At 34.0% G+C, this 24,284-nt stretch overlaps 1 protein-coding gene across 1 annotated transcript; it reads right to left on the minus strand.

Moving 5' to 3' along the window:
* Positions 1–8,890: 8,890 nt before the first annotated feature.
* LOC105221030 (xenotropic and polytropic retrovirus receptor 1) lies at positions 8,891–20,202 on the minus strand. The gene is made up of 6 exons (XM_011197672.3): positions 20,017–20,202; positions 18,294–19,482; positions 18,037–18,231; positions 12,657–12,826; positions 12,201–12,443; positions 8,891–10,740 (listed from the first exon to the last, which is right to left on the minus strand). The coding sequence occupies exons 1-6, from the start codon at positions 20,083–20,085 to the stop codon at positions 10,603–10,605; spliced, it is 2,004 nt and encodes a 667-aa protein (XP_011195974.1). The 5' UTR covers positions 20,086–20,202; the 3' UTR covers positions 8,891–10,602.
* Positions 20,203–24,284: the final 4,082 nt, after the last annotated feature.

Genomic DNA, 24,284 nt, shown 5'->3' on the forward strand with positions numbered 1-24,284 from the left:
TGCCCACATGACAGCATGAGAGTAAAACAATCCATTTTTATAGACATGTGTGACATATGCTTTCAAGTATAGTATTTGACATTGTTTAGCATTTATGTAAAAGCATTGAACCCCTTTTTGTGTATATTTCTTTATCATAAGTCAATTAAGCGAGTAGCTAAACAAAAAGTCTTTATGAAACTTATTGTGCATTTAAAATAAAAAACATATTTTTTTCTTTGAGTTAAGCGTATTATTGCAAAATTGGAAAAAAATATTGCGAATCATAAAAAGCTATATTTAAAAAATATACTTTTTCAAGCAATTATATGAAGGCTTTAAAACAATTATATACACTCCTACAATCAACTACATAAGTGAGCGAAAATTTTATGCTATAAAGACGGTTGTCATATCAACAATTTAATTAATTAAACCGCACAATTTATATTTCAAACAAATACGAGTCGCCAACAAAAAATCATAACAAAAACATTACCGAATTGAAGCAAACCACACAACACTTACACGGTCTGTATGCGCTCAATCCCATTACACCTACGTGGTTTGGCTGTGCGTGGCGTATGAGAAACCTCAGCACAGCCATGTCGCACAATGCACAAGCACGTGCTTGGCCGAAAAATGGCAGATTAACAAAACCACTTTATACTTACTATTGTTGACTTTATGGATTTGTTCCACATGAACGTTCAAAGTTTTTGCACGCCGTCTGTGTTGTTGTACAAACGAGCATATGTGCACACATACATATATGCTACATATGCTGAGAATGTCTCCAGACTGTGTTTTTACAAGCAGAAAGCTTTCAGCTTTAAGTATTGTACATATGTGCGCTATTATTTCATGGTTGCAGTAAGAATAAGCCGCTCTGGCAATTAGAAGAGGTTAAATACTACAAGTGAGTGTTTATATTCCCACAATGCATTTGTCATACAAACAAAGATTATTTCATTTAAATGAAAATTTCAATTTAAGAAGAATAGGAGAATGTCATTATTATAAAAAATCTTGAACTTTTGATTCACATATATTGATTGTTGAGATTGATGAACATTCATGCAAGTTACTGCTGTTAAATTTAAATTAAAAAATAAATTTTATGCGATAATTGATACTAAAATATTTAATATATGAACTTGTGGAACAGCAGGAATATTGTAAAAAATATAATTTATATTTTCATATTTGATTACCACTTGTTTTACACATACCCAGCTGTACTTGACTTGAGTATACCACAACTGTGTAAATATAGTTGTTAAATTTAGCAACATAAGTTCCCACAGATTTTCGTAGTTTACTACTAGTGTATACATATATGTATATATGTTATAATATTCAGAATTCAGATCAAATATTTCCAAGAAGCCGTATACATGTCTACATAAAGACTATGTTTACATGTCGGTTTATCCAATAAATCTCATAACCACCAAACACAGTTCAACAAACAAATACAAGAGTAAATTTTCGCTTGAACTCAAGCAATTTGCGAACTACAAGAAATTAAATTTTCAAAGTTTAAACGGAAAATGTCGAACCCAACCTCACCTTGCTGCCATTTATGTCATTTAAGTGAAAGCAAATATTGGCGATGGTTTTGAACAAGTATAATTGAATTTTTAAGCGCATATGTGTAAATTTGTGAATGCAGTTGCACATATACAATACCATAGCCCTGTATGTTGCCCATGTTATATTGCATACGGTTTAAAATGTATTTTTGGATTTGCTTATGCGAATGGAATGAATATCATGAAAATTAAACTTTTTGTTGTAAATAATGAAATCGATGAAATTTTGATGAAATTCGTGCAAATACAGGTTTTTTATAATTAGACTAAAGTTAGATGGTAAAATATTGGTTTTGTAATTCAAACGTTTGCATAGAAGCCGAGCAGATTTGGTTTAAGTTTAGTGGTTGTCTGTCGACCCTCCTAGGCCTTTGGGAGGCCCGTTGTGAAACCACCGGTACTGGACCCCCTCACACTTTATTTTGTTCTCTCTAAGCAGCCATGTAGTCTTGATAAAGTTAATTAATTCAGGAAACCGCGACCGATAGTGGCCAATGAGCTTTGGTTTGTTTAAATTCAATTTCACGTGAATTCAAGTTTGTTTACCAATTTAGAGGTCATATTTGTTAACATTATGAGGAATTACGTGAGATCACATTTGTTTAGATTTTCAAATTAGTCCAGTTTGCTTCCATTTTGTCAAGTAATGGCAAGCTGAAGGTCACCAAAAGTGAAACTAGGGATCATGTGTGGCCAAATCAAGGGAGGAGAAGTTTATAATTTATGGAATTAAGGGAAGTCTAGCTAGTTAAAGCTATAAATCTTGCGAGATGAAGAAAGCTTGAGACAGGAGTTAAGAGGAGTCAAGTTTGAAATCATGTCAGCCCAATTAAATGTTGGGTTCTATAAAGGAAATATACTAATTTCCGCAATTCGAGATTATATATACAGTATCCGACAAAATTATTTGAATATTTCTTGATTTGAATTTGCCAAAAAGTGTTATCAAAGGCCGCCAGTTTTTTGGAAAATACTAATTTGAAGTAATGGGAGCAAGCTTAAATTAAAAAATACGAAAGGCAGTCAAAAAGTTTGACGAAAGAGTCATGAGAGGCTCCAAAGTAAGTACATCCAAGGCACCATTAAGTTTGGAGGTGAAAATGTTTTAATTTGGGGTTGCTGTAGCTACAGTGGTCTGTCTATCAAATCTGGTATTAATCTGGAGAGTCCAAAGCACAGTGGTTCGGCTTGTATGAAGGTGCGGTCATAAATACTTCCCGTTGAGATATCGCTTTGAAATTTTCACCAAAAATCTAGAAAATTATTTTAAATATATAGTAAAAAAATTGGCACCATCGGACTACTAGGTCCTATAGCTCCCATAGAACTGTAATTGCCATTATATGGCAATCATGCTCAAAAATACTTCTCATGGTCATGATCGGAGCGTCAAAACTTTCAGTAAGGCTTTGTAAAAACATTTAAGAAAGCGATAAACAAGCTGAACATGATTTGTCGTTATAGTTTCCCCCATCCAACCCCCACATTCAACCTGTAAGAATAATATCATAAAAAAAAATTAATGTAGGAAAAAAGCAAATTATCAACCAATTTAATACAGTTAATTTTTTCACTGCAATTCTACAGCCATTATAATTAGAACAAAAACTTGTAATGCATTCCCTAGTAAACCGTACATAGATTGAAATAAAGATGGTTTATCCTTCTTTCCAAGCTTTTTTAGTCCAATTATAATGAGTTTGAACTTAAAAATAGTTAATTCAAAGGCCATTATTATTTTGACGATTACTTCGACATCTGCAAATTTCCGCACCTAACTTTAACACTTTTATTACCTTAAGACTCTGGTAAAGACAATGTAAAATAAATCTAAGGGGGGATCGCGGGGGAACACAACTAAAACTTTATGTAAACACATTGTAGACATTGAAGACGCAGACTAACTTCACAAAAAATATAAATTACGTTAGTCTTAATTAATTTCAAAAGTTAAAATAAATACCTTTAGCTTCAAAAGCCATTAAAAATAATCGTGATTCGTTAACCTGAACAATTCTTCTTGATTGGCGTAGACACCGCTTACGCGGTTATAGCCGCGAACAATTACCAGAACAATTTGAAGTGCGTCGTTGCTGCGAATTTTAAAAAAATGTCTGATGTGCTTTAAAAAAATACAGTTGTTCATGCGTTTAACTCCATATTTAGAAAGTACCGTTAGATTTTTGGGAAAACCCGGTTTGAAAATAAGAAGTTTAGACAATTTAGAGGTCATCGGTTTACACTTTGTCAAAAAATCGAGAGATGGATTTTTTGATTTTTGGCCTACGGTGGAACCACTGAACAATTGAAACCTTACAACGATTGTATTTAGTCCAATAAGCAATAATTTTTTTGCAAATGTAACCAATACAAGTGTTAAGTTTTCTCATCTCTACTGCTTAGCCTTTGTTTTTAATGCTTTGTTGTACCAAACCAAATTTGAGCAACAGTAAGATGACAGCTTAAGTTTATTCACGAATATAAACATATGGGCAAATATCGGCAGCTACACCTAACATTTGTATTACCTTAAAACATTGACAAATGCACTGATAACACTCATAAAGGGGGGATCGTGGGGTAACATAACTAAATGTCTATTTAAACATGAAAATTACGTTAAAAAAATACACAAAAAAAGAATAATCAATCAAAAATACACAACAAATAATAAATCAATAAAATTAATTCCACATGATGAATTTATTAAAGTAAATACCTGCAACAACAAAATTATTTTTAAATAATCAAAATCGGACCTCTCTAGCTAATGTTTGACCACTTTGAAATTCAATTTTGTTTTCACGAAAAGCTAACTTAGCGCAGTTTCGCTACAAAGTTGAACAGTTGATCACGCTTTGCATTCTATTTTTAGAATGTCCCGTTAGATTTGCAGTAAAAACCGGTTTGCCATGAAGAAGCTTGGACATTTTAGAGAACTTTTCGCAAATTTTTGTTGTTATGAAATTTTTGAATTTTGTCCTATGGGCGCAACCACTGTGCAACGGAGTGATTTTGAGTAAAAAATGGGAGCCCTTAGAAAAAAATGGGCTTAGATTGATAACTTTATATACCAGTACAATGAGCCCAAACATACAAGTCGTTAAGAAAGAATGTTTCGATCAAAAATTGATAAAGCTCCTACTATGACCTGTCCAAACCTTTGAATTTAATCCTATTAAGCATTTATTGCAATATTCGAATGATAAGCTCGACCGAAATTCTTGTCGTCCCAATAATTGGGACATTTGAGATAGATTGAAGGACTCCTGGGAAAGCATACCATAATCACTTTTCCTGAACTAGGTAGACAACATCTCTCAAAGTATTTTGTCCGTAATTAACGCTAAAGGTGCCAACACTAAATATTGAAGCTCCATTTAGAAGCTAACTTTATAATATATAGGGGTATCCATATAATCATGTTTGTATTTACATTCAAGGGCATACATAATTTTGTCAGACACTGTATATCGGTAAATGTGTGAGATATTTTTTACAAATTAAATAAAAAGAATAATCTTTTGAATCCCAAAAAATGAAAACAATCTAGACCTAATTAATCTAATCGCTTAACTACCAAATTCAAGACCTAAACAACACTTATTAAATAGTGAAAACTTGTTATATTTAAAGAAGTTAATGTATGTATGTAGCAAGTAGGTAAACGACAACAACATGTTGACATTTGATTTCACTCCGCTTCCGTAACGAAACAAAAACTTTGTGAACTTTCTTCACTTAAGTGACACTGCTGTAAATACAGTTTGAAAGTTGCCAAAGTCGTGTCGACATCGGCATAAGATTGAATACGCAACGCTAATGTAAATGTTTGAAAGAGAATATTGTTTGCACAAAGTCAAAATATAGGACAAGACAGCGTGTATGTGCAGCGATATGTTTACAGATACATATGTATGAGCACATGTGTTTATATAGATATGTAAATAAAATGACAGTTATACTATATATAATACATGTATGTTGTATTTGTGTGTGTGTGAGTATTTGCTGTTAGTTAAGTCTTCCCCAATTTGATTTATTTAAATCAAGATAAAAATAATCAAATTGTAATAAATCAGTATTTGCAGCAATCAATATTTCATTTTATTGGCACTACAAGCATAACGAAGCATTGAGATACAAACAAACACACTTACTTTAACACATATTCAAATAAAATTTGAGCTGTTGTTTGTGTGAAATTTGTCAACCGCGAATATCCGGTATTCCAAAGACGCTCTTTGTAATTTTGCTGAATTTGTTTTCCTCATAGCTTTTATTATCAACAGAAGTGGCACTGTCTACATACGAGTATATGTATTTATAAGTATGTCTACATATTTAATAGAATTCTTAACTTCCTTCCTTCCTCTTGACACAAGTATCAATCACTTCAGCGCCAAAAAGGCTACCATTGTCTGGGGATATTGTCATGACGTAGAATCAATCGTTGACAATACCGTTTAGCACACATATCCTGTTTACCCAACAGACATGGGTTAAGTGACTACAACACAGCAGGCCGTTGATGCATCACCTAACTGAGCTGTGACCTTTCTAGAAACTTACAACATATTAGTGTGGATTGTAGTACAACAACTTAGTTGAAGATTAGCCCATGGCAAATTGCTATACACTTTATTGGTACCTGTCCTTCGCTAAGCCAATGTGAACCTTGACATAATAATGAGAGGTGTTATTTATTCAACTAACGCTATTGATAGGCAAACACTTAGCTTGGTTGATACTGTTTATATTATTGAAAAGAAGGTTGTGCGAAGCACAGTCATAGTAGACTCCTTAACAAGTATATTATATCTACTTTAAGCAAATGTGATTTAAGATTTAAGGTGTCTAAATCACATATTTTTGGTATATTTAGAAATATAGATTTCGCAATGTCTATGAGGATGTTTATGTGTTTGCTCGTGCTACGTGGACTTTCCATATAAGGTAATAAGGTAATGGACCCCATTACATTAATTGCCTTTGCAACTCATAAAGAACTATAACGTCAACTGGGACGGAATGGGAGATATGTTACTAAAATAAGGAAAACTAAATCTAAATAAAGGAATGTTGTCAGACCCTACCTCTTCATAGGCTATGAAATACTAATTTGACTATGATTATAATATATAATAATTTAATACCAAAACTCCAGATCTATCCATACTTATTTCTAGTTTCAGATAACCTAATCGACTTCCTTTACTTTTCAAAACTAGTGGATGTTGGCTATATTATAAGCTAATGCAAAAACAAATTTCTTCCAGGAGTTAGCCTACAAAATCGAAATATTCGTATATCGAACTTCGAAACCAAGGCTTTTTTATACTCTCGCAACAAAAGTTGCTAAACTAACACCTATAACTAAACGAGTTAGATATAGTTTTATGTATACCAAAGTGATCGAGGTGAAGAGTGGAGTTCAAATCCGGATGTATGTCTGTCCGTCCGTCCGTCTGTGTGTCGAAAATAGTGGAAATCTGATAATAACAACCTCCCATACAAAGGATAGGTTGAAAATTACTAAAAGTGCGTTAACTTAAAAACTAAACACGTCGGAAACACTAAATTTTGCAGAAGAAATTGCAGAAGGAAGCTGTACTCAGATTTGGAAAATAGGCGTGGCGTCGCCCACTTATGGGTCAAAAACCATTTCTCAGCAACTACTCGACCGATTTCAATGAAATTCGGTATATACAATTTCCTGATGACACGTATGGAAAATGGGTGAAATCGGATCACAACCACGACTACTTCCCATATAACTCAATTTTGAATTCCATCTTATTCCTTCACTATATAATAGGAACTATTGAAGATAGTGTAATAAAACTTTACACAACTACTGTATGTGATCAGTATCAGATCATAACTTGTGAAAAAATTTAGAAATCGGAATATAACTTTTCGATGCCCGGACATCGAATATGAAGAATTCAGTGCTTTCGTGTAATTTTTCACCGAAAATATCGATAAATCTCTGAGATATCTTATTTTAATTCAGAGGGAATCTTTTTCTTCTAATAGTGTGTACCAAAAATGGTTAAAATCGGTTCATAACTTCCCATAGCATATACCAAATTATTGGCTTTTCAAAAATACGGGGCTTAATAGTGAAATCGGCTCAGGAATTACCTCATATACTATATATGATGATTTTCGTTATTCTATTGGACTTTATACCGAGTATATGGGTCAAATTGTGTGTTATATTAATAGAAATATAGCAATATATTGCGAGAGTATAAAATGTACGGTTGTACCCGAACTTAGCCTTTCCTTACGTGTTAAAATAATTATTATTTATTAATTACTGAATATAGTTACTAAAAAATATACCAAAATATGGGCACAATCTACATTTTCCTCCTAATTCAATTGTGTATAATAATTTTCGGTCAAGTTTTTCGGCTATTTTTGTCTGACTTACATAATTTTTCAATAAGAATGAAAAACATCATTCACAGTTTAAAAGCTTATTACTTTATTGAAAGTTTAAATCTTACTTTTAGTGGATGCATATTTTACTCATTATTTCAAATATATGTCTATATACACAAATGTATGTATATTAATTTATACATAGTTGACAGATTCGTACTCTTCAAATAATACGAATTTTCTGCAAATTTCGCATATACATATGTACCATTAGAAGGTACCAATATCAGGCGAAAAAATATTGTCCTAAGCTGGTAAATGCAATTTCTCAAAATATTTATTTAGTCTAATGAGAATATTTGTAAGTCACTGCCATATTTGATAGTGGTAGCTTCATGACTTGTAATTCAATTGCTGTCTTCGATAATACTTATTAATAAGTAGTATAATATACGAAATTTTTAATTATTTGCTATAATTTTGGTTCTATTATGGATAAATCTAACTTTAAGCATTACTAAAGAAATACAACTATAATAATAAATTTTGTATTTCATTTCAGCAGATTGATTTTAAATCTCTGCTATAGCAACTTTATGTATACATATGTACATATATTCATATTTATATATGTATATAAGATTCCGGTGTTTATATGTTCAGATCGCCTTAATGAAAAATGAAAAAAAAAACGAAACAGTCGAAGATTTTCCTCACAAGGACATACCAGAAAAAAGGTTCAAACAAATATTTGCAAAAAATTCGAATACTTGTGTATGTATGTATTTTACTTGTAAAGGACAATTCATTGCATTTTGGACTACAGAATTTAGGACTCTGTACTTTTGAAGTAAATATTTAAGGATTTTAAAAATTATTACAAAATATATATCACAGCGAGTTGACATATTCACTCTACAATATTTTTTGTGGTAACCAATGCAAACATAAATATGTATGTCTGTACATAAAATATAATTGTTGTTTGCCTACCTTTTACCGCCGCTGATTGAAGCTAAATGAAGAGTCTCCAACTTTCTGAACAACATTTCTCCAAACATTTATTTAACATGAAAAGTTATATTACATTAAATTGGTGTAGACAAACAATATAAAAAATAACAACAACAAAAATAAAAATCTATGTACTGCTGTGTATTTCTGCAGTAGGAAAATAAAATACCTTTTGCGAGTACAAACAAATGCGAGTTAGAGAGAAAAAACAAATACTTACAATATAAAGTTAAATAAATTTGTGCGCGCTTCTCGATACAAGCGTCTATGTAGAAACGGCTTTCGACAGTTACGGGCATATATAAGTACATATGTTTATTTGTACGAGGGCTGCTATATATATTTCTGGCCTACGCAACACTAAGTGTTGCCAGGTGCAATCTGACATTTCCATTGGAAAGTTTGACATTTTTTAGCATAACATCACTCAGAACGTTTTGTCATTTAATCGTGAATTGTTTTATTTACAGGGAATTAAAAAATTTATCTCGGCCAAAAAATGGAATTAACTCGTGAACATTTTCGTGCGATCATTTTTCACAACTTTCGACGTGGATTTTCGCGACAACAGTGCATCGATGAACTAAAATCTTTGTATGGCTATGAAGCACCATCCTATAGCACTGTGAAAAACTGGTACAACGAATTCAATCGTGGCCGACGCTCGCTCAAAGACGAATTCCGTGAAGGTCGTCCAAAAACAGCCGTTGTGCCAGAAAACATCGATGCCGTACGTGAGCTGACAATGCAAGACCGTCATGTAACATACCTTCAGATAGAGGAATGCCTATCAATTTCTCCCACCAGCATACATTCGATATTGCATGAATAACTGGCCGTAAAAGAGGTTTGTTCTCGTTGGATACCGCACAATTTGACAATCGCTCAAAAAAAGGCTCAAAAAAAGTGCTTCGAAAATTGGTTTGAGCGCATGCAAAAGTGTATAAATCTTGATGGAGAATATTTTGAAAAACAATAAAACCATTTTCGTTGATAAATATTCCTATTTTCATTATTAGGCCAGAAATATATATAGCAGCCCTCGTATGCCGACTGAAAAATTTCCTATAATTTAGGACTGATGAGTATTATAATTTCCATTGTGTTCATTTCTATGACTTCACTTATTAAATTAAATGAAAAGCGCAGCCGGAGCACTTATGAGGATTTGTATTTCCTGCTCGACTTATTTTTTTCACCGTTAAATAAACAATATTCGGCTTTCAACTACTACTTTAATGTTTTGGCATATAAGAAATTACTGAAGAAATTTACATAAGTACATGAACTTTATATAAATACATTAATAATATGTATATAAGTATGTATAAGTATGTTTGTATATTTGACTCTTGGCTGATGCAGAAAAATTCTGTTTTTCTGCCGCTTCCGTCAGATTACACTGCGCACGACTGACATACTCACACATACATATATGTATGCAAACATTTAGTTACAACATTAATTGAAATTAATGACATTTAGTATTATATTACAATTTCGCTACATTTCATGCTATTTTATACACTTATTACACACTTTAATAAATTATTTGTGCTCCTGCAATGATATGGCAACTACATAAATTAAATTTAAAACAAAATGCAAAGCCTTTGGCCATTTAAGAGCATAAATCTTCAACAGATTCGCCTTGTAAAAGCAACAAGCGTTGTTGCTCCTTCTTCTTTGATAGGCCTTTAGTCTTGCCACGTCGGTTGACTACGCCGTCCTCCTCGTCCATCATGCGTAAAATTGTCGTCTACCGAAAAAGAAAAAAAAGAAATGAAAATGGGAAGTGAAAAATTTAAAAAATATTTATACGACAGTTTAAGTAAAAGAATTTTGAAATAATTAAATTACTACCTTTACGTAAGTCGTTAAGGAATTTTAACAAAATATGTTAAAATCAAGCAGTGATGGGTCCGTTAAGTATTAAGAATACATAAGAAATACGAAAATTTCGAAAAACTTACGATTTACTATTAAGCATGGACTCCTTTGGATCAATACACTTGGCCTAACGATACTCCAACTATTTTAATGTTTGCCAGAGGTCTTCAAAGTAAACCTTATGGGTATGGAAGTGGCTCAAATTTCTCTACGGTGAGTGAATTTTTCAATATTGAAAAAGGAAACAGCATATTTGAGGTCTAATCAGCTTAATAGTTCAACTTAGTAGAGTCCTGTGAGCCTTGATATTAAATTAATTGATATTAAAATTTAAAAATTGAATATTGCTTTGAAAAGGCACAGTATCATTACAGTTCTGCACAAATTTAAACAAAATCAGTTTAATCATTTCTACAGATATCTAAGTAGTTTAAAAGAGTTATAACACTTGATTTAGGTGGAAAATTGACTGAACCATTCCTTGATAATATTTTGGCCAATGAAAATTCGTCTCAATAATTATTTACCCAGAGGCGATTATTACTGATACGAGAAAATATACCAGACATGATTTTTTTCTGGATATAAGGAAGCCTAGAGAGTATTCTCTTATTCGATTCCCAAATACACATCAGCTTAATAGTTCAACTTAGTAGAGTCCTGAGTCCATGGCCGATAGTACAAGCAAAGGTCTTCATCATCAGATTGGTTGAGTGAAGTTCACAGTTTCGACTTTACTTCTGATAGGTATTAGAGGATACACGCGGAAAGTAAAGTAAATCCTTTGATGTGATCAAGAGATTGCGCTTGTTGTCCGGAATAACCACAGAATACGATCCACGCGGTCTTTGGAGATATCCATTGTATTAGTGTATCCGCGATCTGTCCATATGAGATCGCATACTTTTATCGCGTTATATTTCGTGGAATCTGGTTTTGGGGAATCTGGTCGTTTCTCATAATAACTGACCCTACCATAACGTTGAATGCCGTTAAACCAATTTTTGAAGGAGATAATCGAAAGAGAATATTCATAGTGAATAATATCCCTCCCAAAAACAAGCATCGAATCACCGACGCATATTGCTATTTATTCCATTTATAGAACACCCGTTTCGACACGCTTTCAAAAAAAATCCAATAGGTTCAAATTTTCTATGGTACCGAACCGCTCTCCAAAATTCCTACACACTTACAATATACCTACAATAATTAATTTATATTTTTTCCATTATGACTAATGTAAACTCATTTGTAATCCACAATTTATAATCGTTCACTGCATGTAATAGATAATGCAATTAAGGCACATAACCAAGCAGCACTCACCTGATCCGAACAATCCATGGGCGCCACGGAAATATCACGTACTGCACGAAATTTACCGCAATTATTCAAGTGTTCGTTTTCCAAGCGAAAATAGTTCCAAATAAAACGGCGAAACACCTCCAACGGGCTGAGTATGGTCACCATTACGTCGCCCTCCATATAGCCAGCTTCAATTAAGCTCATCGATACGGTCCAACCGAAACGCAGCACTAAATCTTCCACAATGCCAAAGTAGTAGAACCACTGTGCGAGAGTATAAAGTACAATATACACAGTTATATACATACAAATGCACGTTGAAGTACATAAACAATAAGTAAATGGGTGCCTAATTGGGCAAAAAATAATGTCAATTTATAACTGACAACTGTAAAGCGTTTGGGGTGTAGCCAAAGAGATGTTGCCACTGAGATATTACAAGTGTGTGTGTGAGTTTTAATACCGACATGCACTTACCGTCGACGAGTAGACAATTTCTTCACGCAAAAAGCGATTATCACCAGCCTTGGCATCAAATAGGCCCCAATCCATTTTAATGTCCCACGTGTAAGCATAACATGAGGACACAATGGCCGCCACTATCCAGCAGTAAAACCAAGGATTATCCTTCGAATTGATGTAGCCGTCTGTAGACAGAGAGAAAGAGAGACAGAGATAGAGATAGAGTGAGTGAGGACGAGAGAGGCGGTAAACCGTAAGTGAATTATGTATTTATAAAAAATAAACTGTTGCTGCAGCAGACACTGGGGAATGTTGGTGTAGAAATGTTATTAACAGTCAATTAAACTTAGTTGTCGAGATGTCAATTATGTTTATTATGTTTATTGCATGCACATGGACCTGTTTAGCCAACCCGGTCAACGAAGTCAAGTGGACTTCCGAAAATGCTCAACAATGTAATGTAAGTACATTCAGTGTGGCATTATTTGTTAGACAAAAGTAATCCCATCGACTGCGTACGGATAAATATATGTACATATACCTGTGTAATACATATATCCTTAAGGACGTAGAGTTTGGTAATCTTAAAGATAATGGGTCATAATTTCTGAGAAAAATAATATTTTCTTTTCCCAGAAAAGGACATCCTAATACTATGTAAAGTTGAACACATACCTTTTTTTTTAATTTTATAGGGAAATATGGTGTTTTTGGAACCAAAGATATGTCTTGATATTAAAATTTAACAAGAAAAAACGTTAACTTCGGCTGTACCGAAGCTAATATACCCTTCACAGGTGCATTTCTTTTAGTAACTATGTGTCTAAAGACGTAAGAAAAAGTAAGTAAAAAAAGAAAAGATGTTACTAATTCTTTTTAGCCGGGTTGTTTGCTAGAAACATTAAGGTTAACCGATCTGAATAATTTCTTCGGAGATTATATTATTATCTTAAGCAGTAATCCATGTCAAATTTCGTGAAGATACCACGTCAAATGCGAAAATTTTCCATACAAGCCATTTTGATTCCGATCGTTCGGTTTGTATGGCAGCTATATGCTACAGTGAACCGATCTGAATCATTTTTTCGGAGATTAAATTATTTCTATGAACAATAACTCACACCAAATTTCGTGAAGATATGTAGTAAAATGCGGAAGTTTTCCATACAAGCCATTGATTCCGATCGTTCAGTTTGTATGGCAGCTATATGCTATAGTGAACCGATCTGAATCATTTTTTCGGAGATTAAATTATTTCTATGAACAATAACTCACACCATATTTCGTGAAGATATGTAGTAAAATGCAGAAGTTTTCCATACAAGTCATTGATTCCGATCGTTCAGTTTGTATGGCAACTATATGATATAGTGGTCCGATATCGGCAGTTCCGACAAATGAGCAGCTTCTGCGAAATTTCAAAACGATATCTTAAAAACTGAAGGACTAGTTCGTATATATACAGACAGATAGACGGACGGACAGACAGACGGACATGGCTAAATCGACTCAGTTCAACATACTGATCATTTATATATATATTTACTTTATAGGGCCTCCGACGCTTCCTTATGGGTGTTACAAACTTCGTGACAAACTTAATATACCCTTTTCAGGGTATAAAAATTGAAGATTGCTTTGAAAAGGCACAGTATCATTACTGTTCTCCACAAATTTAAACCAAAATCAGTTTAATCATTTCTACAGATATCTAAGTAGTTTAAATGAGTTAAAACACTTGATTTAGGTGGACTGAACCATTCCTTGATAATAATTTGGTCAATGAAAATTCGTCTCAATAAACATTTACCCAGAAGCGATAAATACTGATACGAGAAAATATAATATTTTTATGGATGTAAGGAAACTTAGAGACTATTTTCAAGACTTATTCGATTCCCAAATATGTATATTAGTTTTACCTATACGCCAGAAATGTGTTCAATAAATGTGATCGAGAAGTTTTGAAATAAATTATAACAATTTTAAGAGTTATTTATGTAAGCAATTACCGTGCCAGCTTCCGGCTACAGTAGCAATTTTGGTACCTCCTGTTACCGCAACCAAGGCAACGATATTGGTCACGCGCAACCTTTGTAGTTTTCTCTCATTTGATATAGTATTTCGTTAGACATTTGCATTTATTTCCTAATCCCATTGGGAGACCTTTCCTTGTTTTGCTTTCATTTTAGATGAGCTTTTAAATATGCATAACGGTAAAGGGGTACCATTTCAGCTAATTTGCATTTGAAATTTAAAGAGTTTTTCTTGTTATAACGAATTAAAAGGCGAAAAAACGGTAAATTAAAAAATTTTTATTTTAAATTAAATTTTAAATTTTTTATCTCTTTCTTCTCTTTTTCTAATTCTTCTTCACATTTTAACTTTCAGGGAGATGAGGTACTGATTGTGTGTGAAAGTCAGCATGTGCTTTGTAATGGAGAATCAGTTTCAAAATATGAAAATAATACTCATAGGGTGTTTCAATTAAATTGGGACTACATATATATCCACGACTCTGTCACCCAATTTGTTCGAGCTTCTGATAAATACGAAAAACCAAGATTTTTATATATGGGCCAAAATCTGATCCAATTAATTGTATGTACTTTAACGGTACTTTACTCGAAAAATGTTATAACTGCATATCATTGTACAAAATTGAACTAGTAAATGATAGTCCTCATAAACAGTACCTTTCATTCCATTTCATATCCTGTCTTTATCTATGAACCCTTTATATTTGTATTGTAACAAGATTTCATTCTAAAAGCTCGTATATACGAATGGTTTTATATTTCTACATACATACACGAACATTTAGAAATGGTTATCAACATCTGAGGTTCATCTCAACTCTGTCAATTCCATAGAAAATCCATTATAGAAACATATTTACAAACAGACATGCATACATGTTTATTCGATATTTGAAAGTTAAAGCGTTTTCGGTTTTTGCGTTTGCTTCGTGACAAAAGTTTGGCATGTGACTAACTAAACTTCATTTAACTCATAACCAAACAAAACAAGTAAGGAAGGGCTAAGTTCGGGTGTAACCGAATATTTTATACTATCGCAATTTATTTATTTAACTTTATTTATATTATATAATACACAATTTGACCCACATATTCGACATATATATTGTATAACGTCCATTGAAAGTTGGAAACCATAATATTAGGTTAGAAGCTCCGAGGTCCTCGTGTTCGATATATGGGGCCTTAAAAACCTATGGTCCGATTTCGGCGATTTTTAGAATGGGGCTGCCACACTGTAAACATAGTATTTGTGCAAAGTTCTGCACCGATATCTTCACTAGTGCTTACTTTATATATTGTAAAGTAAACGATTCAGATCGTTTTCAAAGTTTTGGTATATAGGAAGTAGGCGTGGTTGTGAAGCGATTTGGCCTATTTTCACAACATATCATTGGGATCTATGAAAACTATTACAAACCAAGTTTCATTGAAATCTGTCAAGTAGTTCCTGAGATATGGTTTTTGACCCATAAGTGGGCGACGCCACGACCATTTTCCATTTTGTAAAAAATCTGATTGCAGCTTCCATCTTCCATTTGTTATGTGAAATTTAGTGTTTCTGACGTTTTTCGTTAGTAAGTTAACCCACTTTTAGTAATTTTCAATCAAACCTTTGTATGGGAGGTGGGCGTGGTTATTATCCGATTTCTTACATTTTTGGAATGTATTAAGAAGTGGCTAAAAAAACGACTGCAGAATGTTTGGTTTATATAGCTCTATTGGTTTCCGAGATATGTACAAAAACCTATTTGGGGGCGGGGCCACGCCCACCTCCCCAAAAAAAAATCCATCCAAATATGCCCCTTCATAGTGCGATCCTTCATACTTTATTTTAATTCCATAGCTTTATTTATGGCTTAGTTATGGCACTTTATGTGTTTTTGGTTTTCCATCCGCCATTTTGTGGGCGTGGCAATGGTGCGATTCCGCAACCCTCTCACGGTCCCAAGGAATATTTGTGCCAGGTTTCGTCAAGATATCTTACTCAAGTTACAGCTTGCACAGACGGACGGACGGACAGACTCCACTCTTCACCCTGATCACTTTGGTATATATAACCCTATATCTAACTCGTTTAGTTTTGGGTGTTACAAACAACCGTTATGTGAACAAAACTATAATACTCTCTAGCAACTTTGTTGCGAGAGTATAAAAATGGTGAAAAAGAGCTGCGGGAAATATTTTACTTCAGTGCGCATTATGGTAATATTTTTTAAACGGAAGTAATTTAACTTTTGGCGCATAAATTAAGCATTATGGGAAGTACTTATGACCGATTACGACTTATACCCAAAATTTCCTTAAATAGGTAAGTGAGAGCGAGACCGAGTTCTTTTAAATTGTATCATCATAATTTTTCAACAAACTTTAGATAAATCGAGCATCACTACAATGTTTATTAGAGGTTCGCAAGAGTTGTGATTACCGAAGTTATTTAACCGTAATCTATCAAATGTTAGACATTAAAGGAGGAAATGCTTAAATGGTTTTAGCTCAGCTTCTTCCACACATGCATCTGGCAAGATCCCTAGTCTCACCGCATGTGTACCTATTGGACTGTGTCCACGTATGATGGCGCTGAGATGAACTTTGCTAAGAGAAAACAGTTTGAAGGACCTGTTTCCCTCCAATGCAGACCAAACGGATGTCATGCGATGTCTGTATGCCCAGCGCACAAGTGGTTCATAGACTGTCAACCCGCTCCCAATCCAATGTCAAATTTGCCATCTTGTAAAATTGTCCACATTGCACTCTAACTCTCGCGGTGACCGGGTACCCATACAACTCCGATAGCATAATAACTACCAGCTATTGATAAATATATTATTCACTCCTTAACTAGTGTGGATCGAAATGTCATTGATTCCAAGCCGACGGTAGCCGTTTTGCTGTCGGAGTGGATGCACACTACGAAATAGTGCCAATTTGTGGGAAACCTTAAAGAAATTATATAATCATTCTTTTCTGGTACTAAAAAATGATAACAAAATGGCTTGTTTAGCCATAAATTCAATTTATGTTGACCGAACTAACATTTCATTTCAATGCTACTTATTCATTCGATTTAAATTTTACAGAATTGGCAGGAAATAGTTCAAAGCAGATTATGAACCTTTTTCCCCAGCGACATGCCACATTTCCCAAAGTCATACGACATCAATAAACAAATTTTCGGATTCAATTGTACATACCAATTTCACTCTCGAGAGATTAACAAACATATAAACGCACAAAAATATACTGCTTTGTTGTTGCAATGCACTACGGATACATACATTTGTACATATAGTATACCCTTGAAACCCTTTAAAAGCTATGGAATAACTGAAATTGAACAATACTTTTCCACTCACCTGAGGTTGTCTGAAACTTGTACGAGAATATCACCACAAAAAAGGACGTCGCGTACTTAGCAGCATTAACCAGATGCGGAAAAGCTTCACGTGTGTCACGATAGCGACGAATGCACTGACCGAAACGCCAATAAGCCGGTAAAATAGCTACAATGGGACGCACCATAGAGATGTCCTGTACGCAAGAGCTGCCACCTATTTGAAATTAGAAAATAAAAAAGCTGATTGTGTCAGCTGCCAGCAAAGCAGCAACTTACCATAACTCGTTTTGTGCCAACTGGGATTCTCACCGAAGAAGCAAATAATGAAGGGTATATCGAGGAAGGCCGGCACAATGCTGTTCAACTGGTCCGCGAGCCAAAAGTCGGCAAAGGTCACAAAGAAAAATGGTGCCATTACAACGCGACTAACCACACGCACAGCCCAGTAACGCGCCTCGTGATGAAATGTCTTCGTTGGATTGAGTAGAAATGCAATCATCAAGGTGTAAAGAAAGATGGGCGCCGAATATTGTGGTATGCCGAGAGGGTCACAATAAATATAGCAGAGCACACAAATTGCCCAAATTACGCCAAATACAGACGCGACTTCCATGATATTCTGCTCGGACAGATGATTACGTGGATCCAGTTCGAAGATGAGCACATGATTAACGCCCGACGAACGCCAACCATACACATTGACGCCCCACAGGAAAAGAAACTCAATAATGAGAAATGGGCCGCGAAACATGCGCAGACCCACACGCCAATCATCGCCAAAACCATGAAATATAGCCGACAAGATGACTGTAAGGAAGAGCACGACAAATGCACCAGAGAAGAGACCAACTTTGAAAGTGGTCCACGGACTTTGTTGTTCACCCAAGGGTGGCACACGCAAACGTTTCATTGCCTTCTGACGATCGCCGCCTTCAATGTCGTTGGTGAAAGCGCGTTCGGTTTCCTGTATCAGTCGATCGATGTCTTTATTGACATAGAAATGTGCCGCCTCCACATACTCCTCACGCCACTTGACACCATCGCAAACACTCAAGAGCTTATCGTGTTTCTTGAGTATCTTACGAAAACCGGTGAAATTCAAATTCTGGTAATTTTGTAACAAAATGAGACCCAAATAAAATTCACTAAATGCTAATTTGAGATCCTGTATTTTGCGCGCCGGTACATTCTTCTTGCCCAGTGGTGTTTTCGACTTCCAAGCAGGTTGTTTCTTAACCGCGCCCATCTCTAGCGTTTCGCTAAGTTCACTGCGAAGATTGCCGTATTTGCGCGTGGCCTCAGCCATCTTTTCGGAGTAGAATGTGTTGATTTTGGCTAACTCTTTGTCGCAGTAATGGAAGAATTGCTCGTCGAATTTGGCAAAGTAACGAGACAGCACTTCGGGATCGACAAGCTCAGCGGAGGGCGCTTGCTCCACGGCCGCATACAGCATTGCCTTCATTTCCTATAGAGGTAGAAAATATTTTTTGGGTAAAAACTAATAAAACTTACTTCTAAAAATTAAAAGCTTTATCTAGTAAGCGGTGCTTTTATAACACACATGACTGTACTTTGTTTAATAAGAATATACCTATATATCTCACTTAATATATACATAAATGCAAGAGTATCCAATACCAAACAACCCATCTCTCATTTCATCTCACACTCGAAAGCTCGCTCTGTTTACATTGTTTGTTTGTAAACAAACCACACCACAACACATATTTTTCATTTTGTTTACATCTTCATCTTCTAAACACCATGCAACAGGTGTCTGTTTACGATCATGCGCATTGCACCAACCACATTTTCCCGCCAAAATAAAAGCTCCTCACTTTGACAGCTGCCCACAGAGCTTTGGTGACGTCATTCACCCAACTGACAACAGCTGTCAGCGAGTGCCCACCCGCAGCAGCAGTATCTACAAGATTTTCACTTTTCACTGGGCCAACAAACCGAAAACGCAAATAAAACGCGTCGTGTATGCCACTCATACCTCGTAGTTTATGTACTGTTTTCGCCATTCCGGTGTTATATGCGCGCTCAAGTGTTCGGCAAATTTCATTTTAACAAACGCAACGTGTTAATTCACTATAATTTCACTAAATAATTGAACAGCAATCATTGCACACGCATCATTTTCACAGTCACATTCAATACAAATACACACATCGAGTCCAAAATAGCTGAAAAGTGAAAACTGTCGCAAAACATATGGTCGGAGAAGAGCTTTTGTGCTTCGCATGGCAAACTTGCGTGGCTTTTTCGTGGCGTTGAAGCTTTTGGAAAAATATAAATTTGGTTTCAAATGTGAAAATAATTTGTTTAGTACATTTAAAGCTTTGTTTAAATCTCTAGACAGCTTAAATATTTAAATAAAACAAAATTTCAATAAGAAATTATAAAATATTTTATATGATATTACTAATATCTAAGTGAATAAGTAAATTTAACGTACTCTTTTATTAAATTGATGTTTAATTTAATTATAAATTATAAACTACTTTACAAAAAATATTCAGAAGAAAAAACGAAGCTAATTTTCAAATAGTATCTTCATATTAATTTATTATTTTTTAAATAAGCGATCGGTATAAATTCTATTTGATTTAGATGTAATCTACAGCAAGTTTTTGAACACTTCTTGGATCAAATTCACTCGCATCCTTTTGATTTTGGCCGAATTAAATGAAATAATTGACGGCTTTAGATATTCATCATTATTTTGCTGGATCAAATTTGCCGTATTCGTATTTTTAGAATGATTAAAACCAGAAATATTTCTCGGGTGGCGTCAAAGTTTACTGCAAAATAAGTCTTCATAAATCTAAACCCAAATAAAGACGCTCCAAATTTTATTTTTTAACTAGCAGACCCGGCCACACGTTTTTGTGGCAAGGTATACATTAAATTAAGTTGGTCCAATCTTGGCTTGACATGATGACAACTCACACTACTTTTAATTGCAAAGTGAGTGTTGATAGTTCAGGCAATTTTAAATAGTTTGGGATAATTGAGTACGTCATCCTGGTTTGTAGCTGTGTCAACTCTCTTGGACCGAAATTCTAAATTGTCGCATTAAGATTAACGATATATTTTTTACCACCAATATAGGTCATTCAATCAGTCATTTATGGTTATTATATTGAGGTTTCATGTCAGGAAAACTTCTCTTTCGAGTCAATGAAGTGACAGAAATCTGTTGGAAATGCTATTAATCTATCGAGGTGTCAACTGCGACCCTACCATTTCCAACTGATTCAACAATCGCAATTTGATATTGTTGCAAAAACACTCATATGTTAGCATGCGATTAGCCCGTCAGTAACAGTTGATCCAGGAATAATTGGAAGAGTCTGGTGTAAATCACCATAAGCGTTCATCGACAATCAACATCTTTTAAAATCCTGTGCAGTACCTCCAGCAACTTCTTGAATATTTGGAAAATCTTCGTTATAACGCAATTTTTGGCGATTTTGCCGACTGGTGTTTCGTTCATTTGCAATTTAGGAGTAATTTCAAGGCCGAATGTGCCGTTTGTTTGCCTACTAACAGTTGCCAAGATGCCCCTATTCCCGAAAATGAGTAAAATTGGTTCTGAATTACATCAGCCCTCATATACTCATTTATATGATTTTCTATTGGACGTTATGCCGTTATATAGGTCAAATTGTGTGTTATCTTAATAAAATTACATAAATAAATTGCGAGAGTATGAAATATTCGGTTGGACCCGAACTTAGCCTTTCCTTAGTTGTTACAAATTGTTTTGGGCAAACGATACAACCTTGTACAATTGAACAATAACAAAAATATTTTAACAAAGCAACAATGACAACCTTCAAAATATTAGTTTTTTGTTTTCTCTTTTTATATTTTTCTTGTCAACTCGAATAGATCGGTTTGGCCGTTATCGACTTTTTGCGAGACTAACGAACAGCAATTCATGTTTATATTATATTTATTTAACTGTAAATTAGAAGTAAAACAAAATGTTAATTATTAATATCTCCTAACTAAATTTCATCAAAATCCGTTCAGCCGTTTAGACGTGAAAGAGCAAAAGTCCCAACAAAAACGACTAAAAATCACTAACTCAATTTAGTTATCTGCCTACTGCCTACCCCCTAAGAACCATGACGTGATTATTTATAGCCTATGACCATTTCTAGGTTATCATCTATCACCATACCAAATTTCATCAAAATCCGTTCAGCCGTTTAGGCGTGAAAGAGTAACAGACAGACAGAGTTACTTTCGCATTTATAATATTAATATGGATTAAATCACACATAAAGCCTTAAAAGTTTTTCGTTTTTGAAAAGAATTTCGAGAATATATTGTTTTAAGACAATTTTTGGAAACCTCTGAATTTTTTTTTCACAACATAATCATTTTTTTTCGATACTATAATAAATATAAATGTAATTAAGGGCTATACCAGCGTAACCCATGAAATATTAGGCGATTTTCGTTAATTTTTTTTTTTAAAGAAAGTACTCGATCGAATGTTTCGAAGTTTTTTGGACATAATAGGGAATATTTTTAGCCAAATTTTAAAATTTTTGTTTACAAAAATATTGAAAAAATACGGAGTTATGTGCTGTCTTCGAAGGTGCCAAAAAAAAAGTTCTCCAACTGCTGACATGATTCCGGCCGAACGACGAAAAAAAAAAAAACAATAATTAAAAAAAATAATTTAAAGAGCTGAAGGTATTTTTTATACAACGACCTTAAATTTTTGAAGAATATGAAAAACATAATGCTATAGTTCTAAAAAATGTCGTTTTTTTAGGAAAAAATTGTCGTTTATTAAATGTCAAATTTACAATTTTCAACCAGTCAAAAAGATCGTGGGGCATTGTATAGTAAACATATTCAAGAATACTCAGTTTCAATTTGTCAATTTCTCGTTGAGTCGAGTTTTGAGAAATGTCGTTTCGAGAAAAACGAGGAAAAAACCTTTAGAGCTTTATACCTCGAGCGGTACTTCTTTATAACGCTGCCATTCAAAAACTATTCAAGATACGACCTTGCCGATTTGACAGGATTTTTTAAAGAAGTATAAACATCGAATAAGCAAAAATAAAAACATAGAATTTTTGAAAGTGTCATACTGGTATAGCCCCTTCAACTGGCACAATCAAATATGGGTTGTTTTTGATTCGGACGCCTTGGATAAATTAAACATACAACTGACTTAGACTGACATAATGTAGTAAAGGCACAATAACAAGGCGTTATACAACTTTACTAGGGTGTGTCTTCTAAAAAATGTGTCTTAATAACTTTACTTCCAAGTAGTGTCCGACCGATACCAAAATTTTGGCCGATGCCGATGCCGATTCTTTCATCAACAACATTATTTAGTAAATTAGTATGATAACAAAATAAAAACAAAGACAAATAACATCACAAAATAGGTAAACAACTCAATTCATATGTAAATATGAAGTTGTTTAGTGATTTAATTAATACTCAAAACTAAATAAATTATTATTATAAAATATATGTTGATAGAACAAATAAGTTATTTGCGTTTTCTCAAAGCGAATCTGCAATCAGCAATATAGCTTTTTTCCTTTAAGGGGATACACCGGTGTGACATTTTCAAATATCGATCTTTTATTTTTTGCTTATTCGAAAGTTTATAATTCCAAAAATGTCCTGTGAAAGGTCGTATCTCGAATAGTTTCTAAAGAGCTAAAGAGCCGCTATAGTCGAAACTTTAAACGCGTTTTTCTCGGAACGACTTTTCACAAAATTACTGACATCATAACTCAACGAGATATTGACCGATCAACTTCAAATTTAAACTGAATGTTCTTGAATATATTTACTATATAATTACCTACGATCTTTTCGATTTGTTGAAAATTGTCAATTTGGCATTTAAAAAACGACCATTTTTTACCTAAAAAATCGAAATTTTTTTTTTGGCACCTCCCAAGACAACCCATAACTCCTTTATTTTTCAAAATTTTTGTAAAATAAAAATCTTAAAATATAGTTGAAAGTACACCTTATTATGTCCAAAAAACTTCGAAACATTCGACCGAGTACTTTCTCTAAAAAAATTCACTAAAATCGCCAATTTTTCATGGGTTACACTGGGTTACCCCTTAAGGACAAATATGAGCATTAAGGCCAATATTCGAAAATAGTAGGTCTAGTAAAAAAAATCCATTATTTTCAAAGAGATGACTTTTGTCATTTATAACTCACATTGTGAAAGGTGGCAATAGTGATAGTGATTCAATAGAA

The sequence above is a fragment of the Zeugodacus cucurbitae genome, chromosome 4, assembly GCF_028554725.1.
Source record: "Zeugodacus cucurbitae isolate PBARC_wt_2022May chromosome 4, idZeuCucr1.2, whole genome shotgun sequence".
Lineage (NCBI taxonomy): Eukaryota > Metazoa > Arthropoda > Insecta > Diptera > Tephritidae > Zeugodacus > Zeugodacus cucurbitae.

Coding starts and splice junctions, on each gene's coding strand:
- LOC105221030 (XM_011197672.3), bottom strand. CDS start 20,085: ATGAAATTTGCCGAACACTTGAGCGCGCATATAACACCGGAATGGCGA. Junction 18,232..18,293: donor TTGGCACAAAACGAGTTATG/GTAAGTTGCTGC, acceptor AATTTCAAATAG/GTGGCAGCTCTTGCGTACAG. Junction 12,827..18,036: donor CAAGTTTCAGACAACCTCAG/GTGAGTGGAAAA, acceptor CTCTGTCTACAG/ACGGCTACATCAATTCGAAG.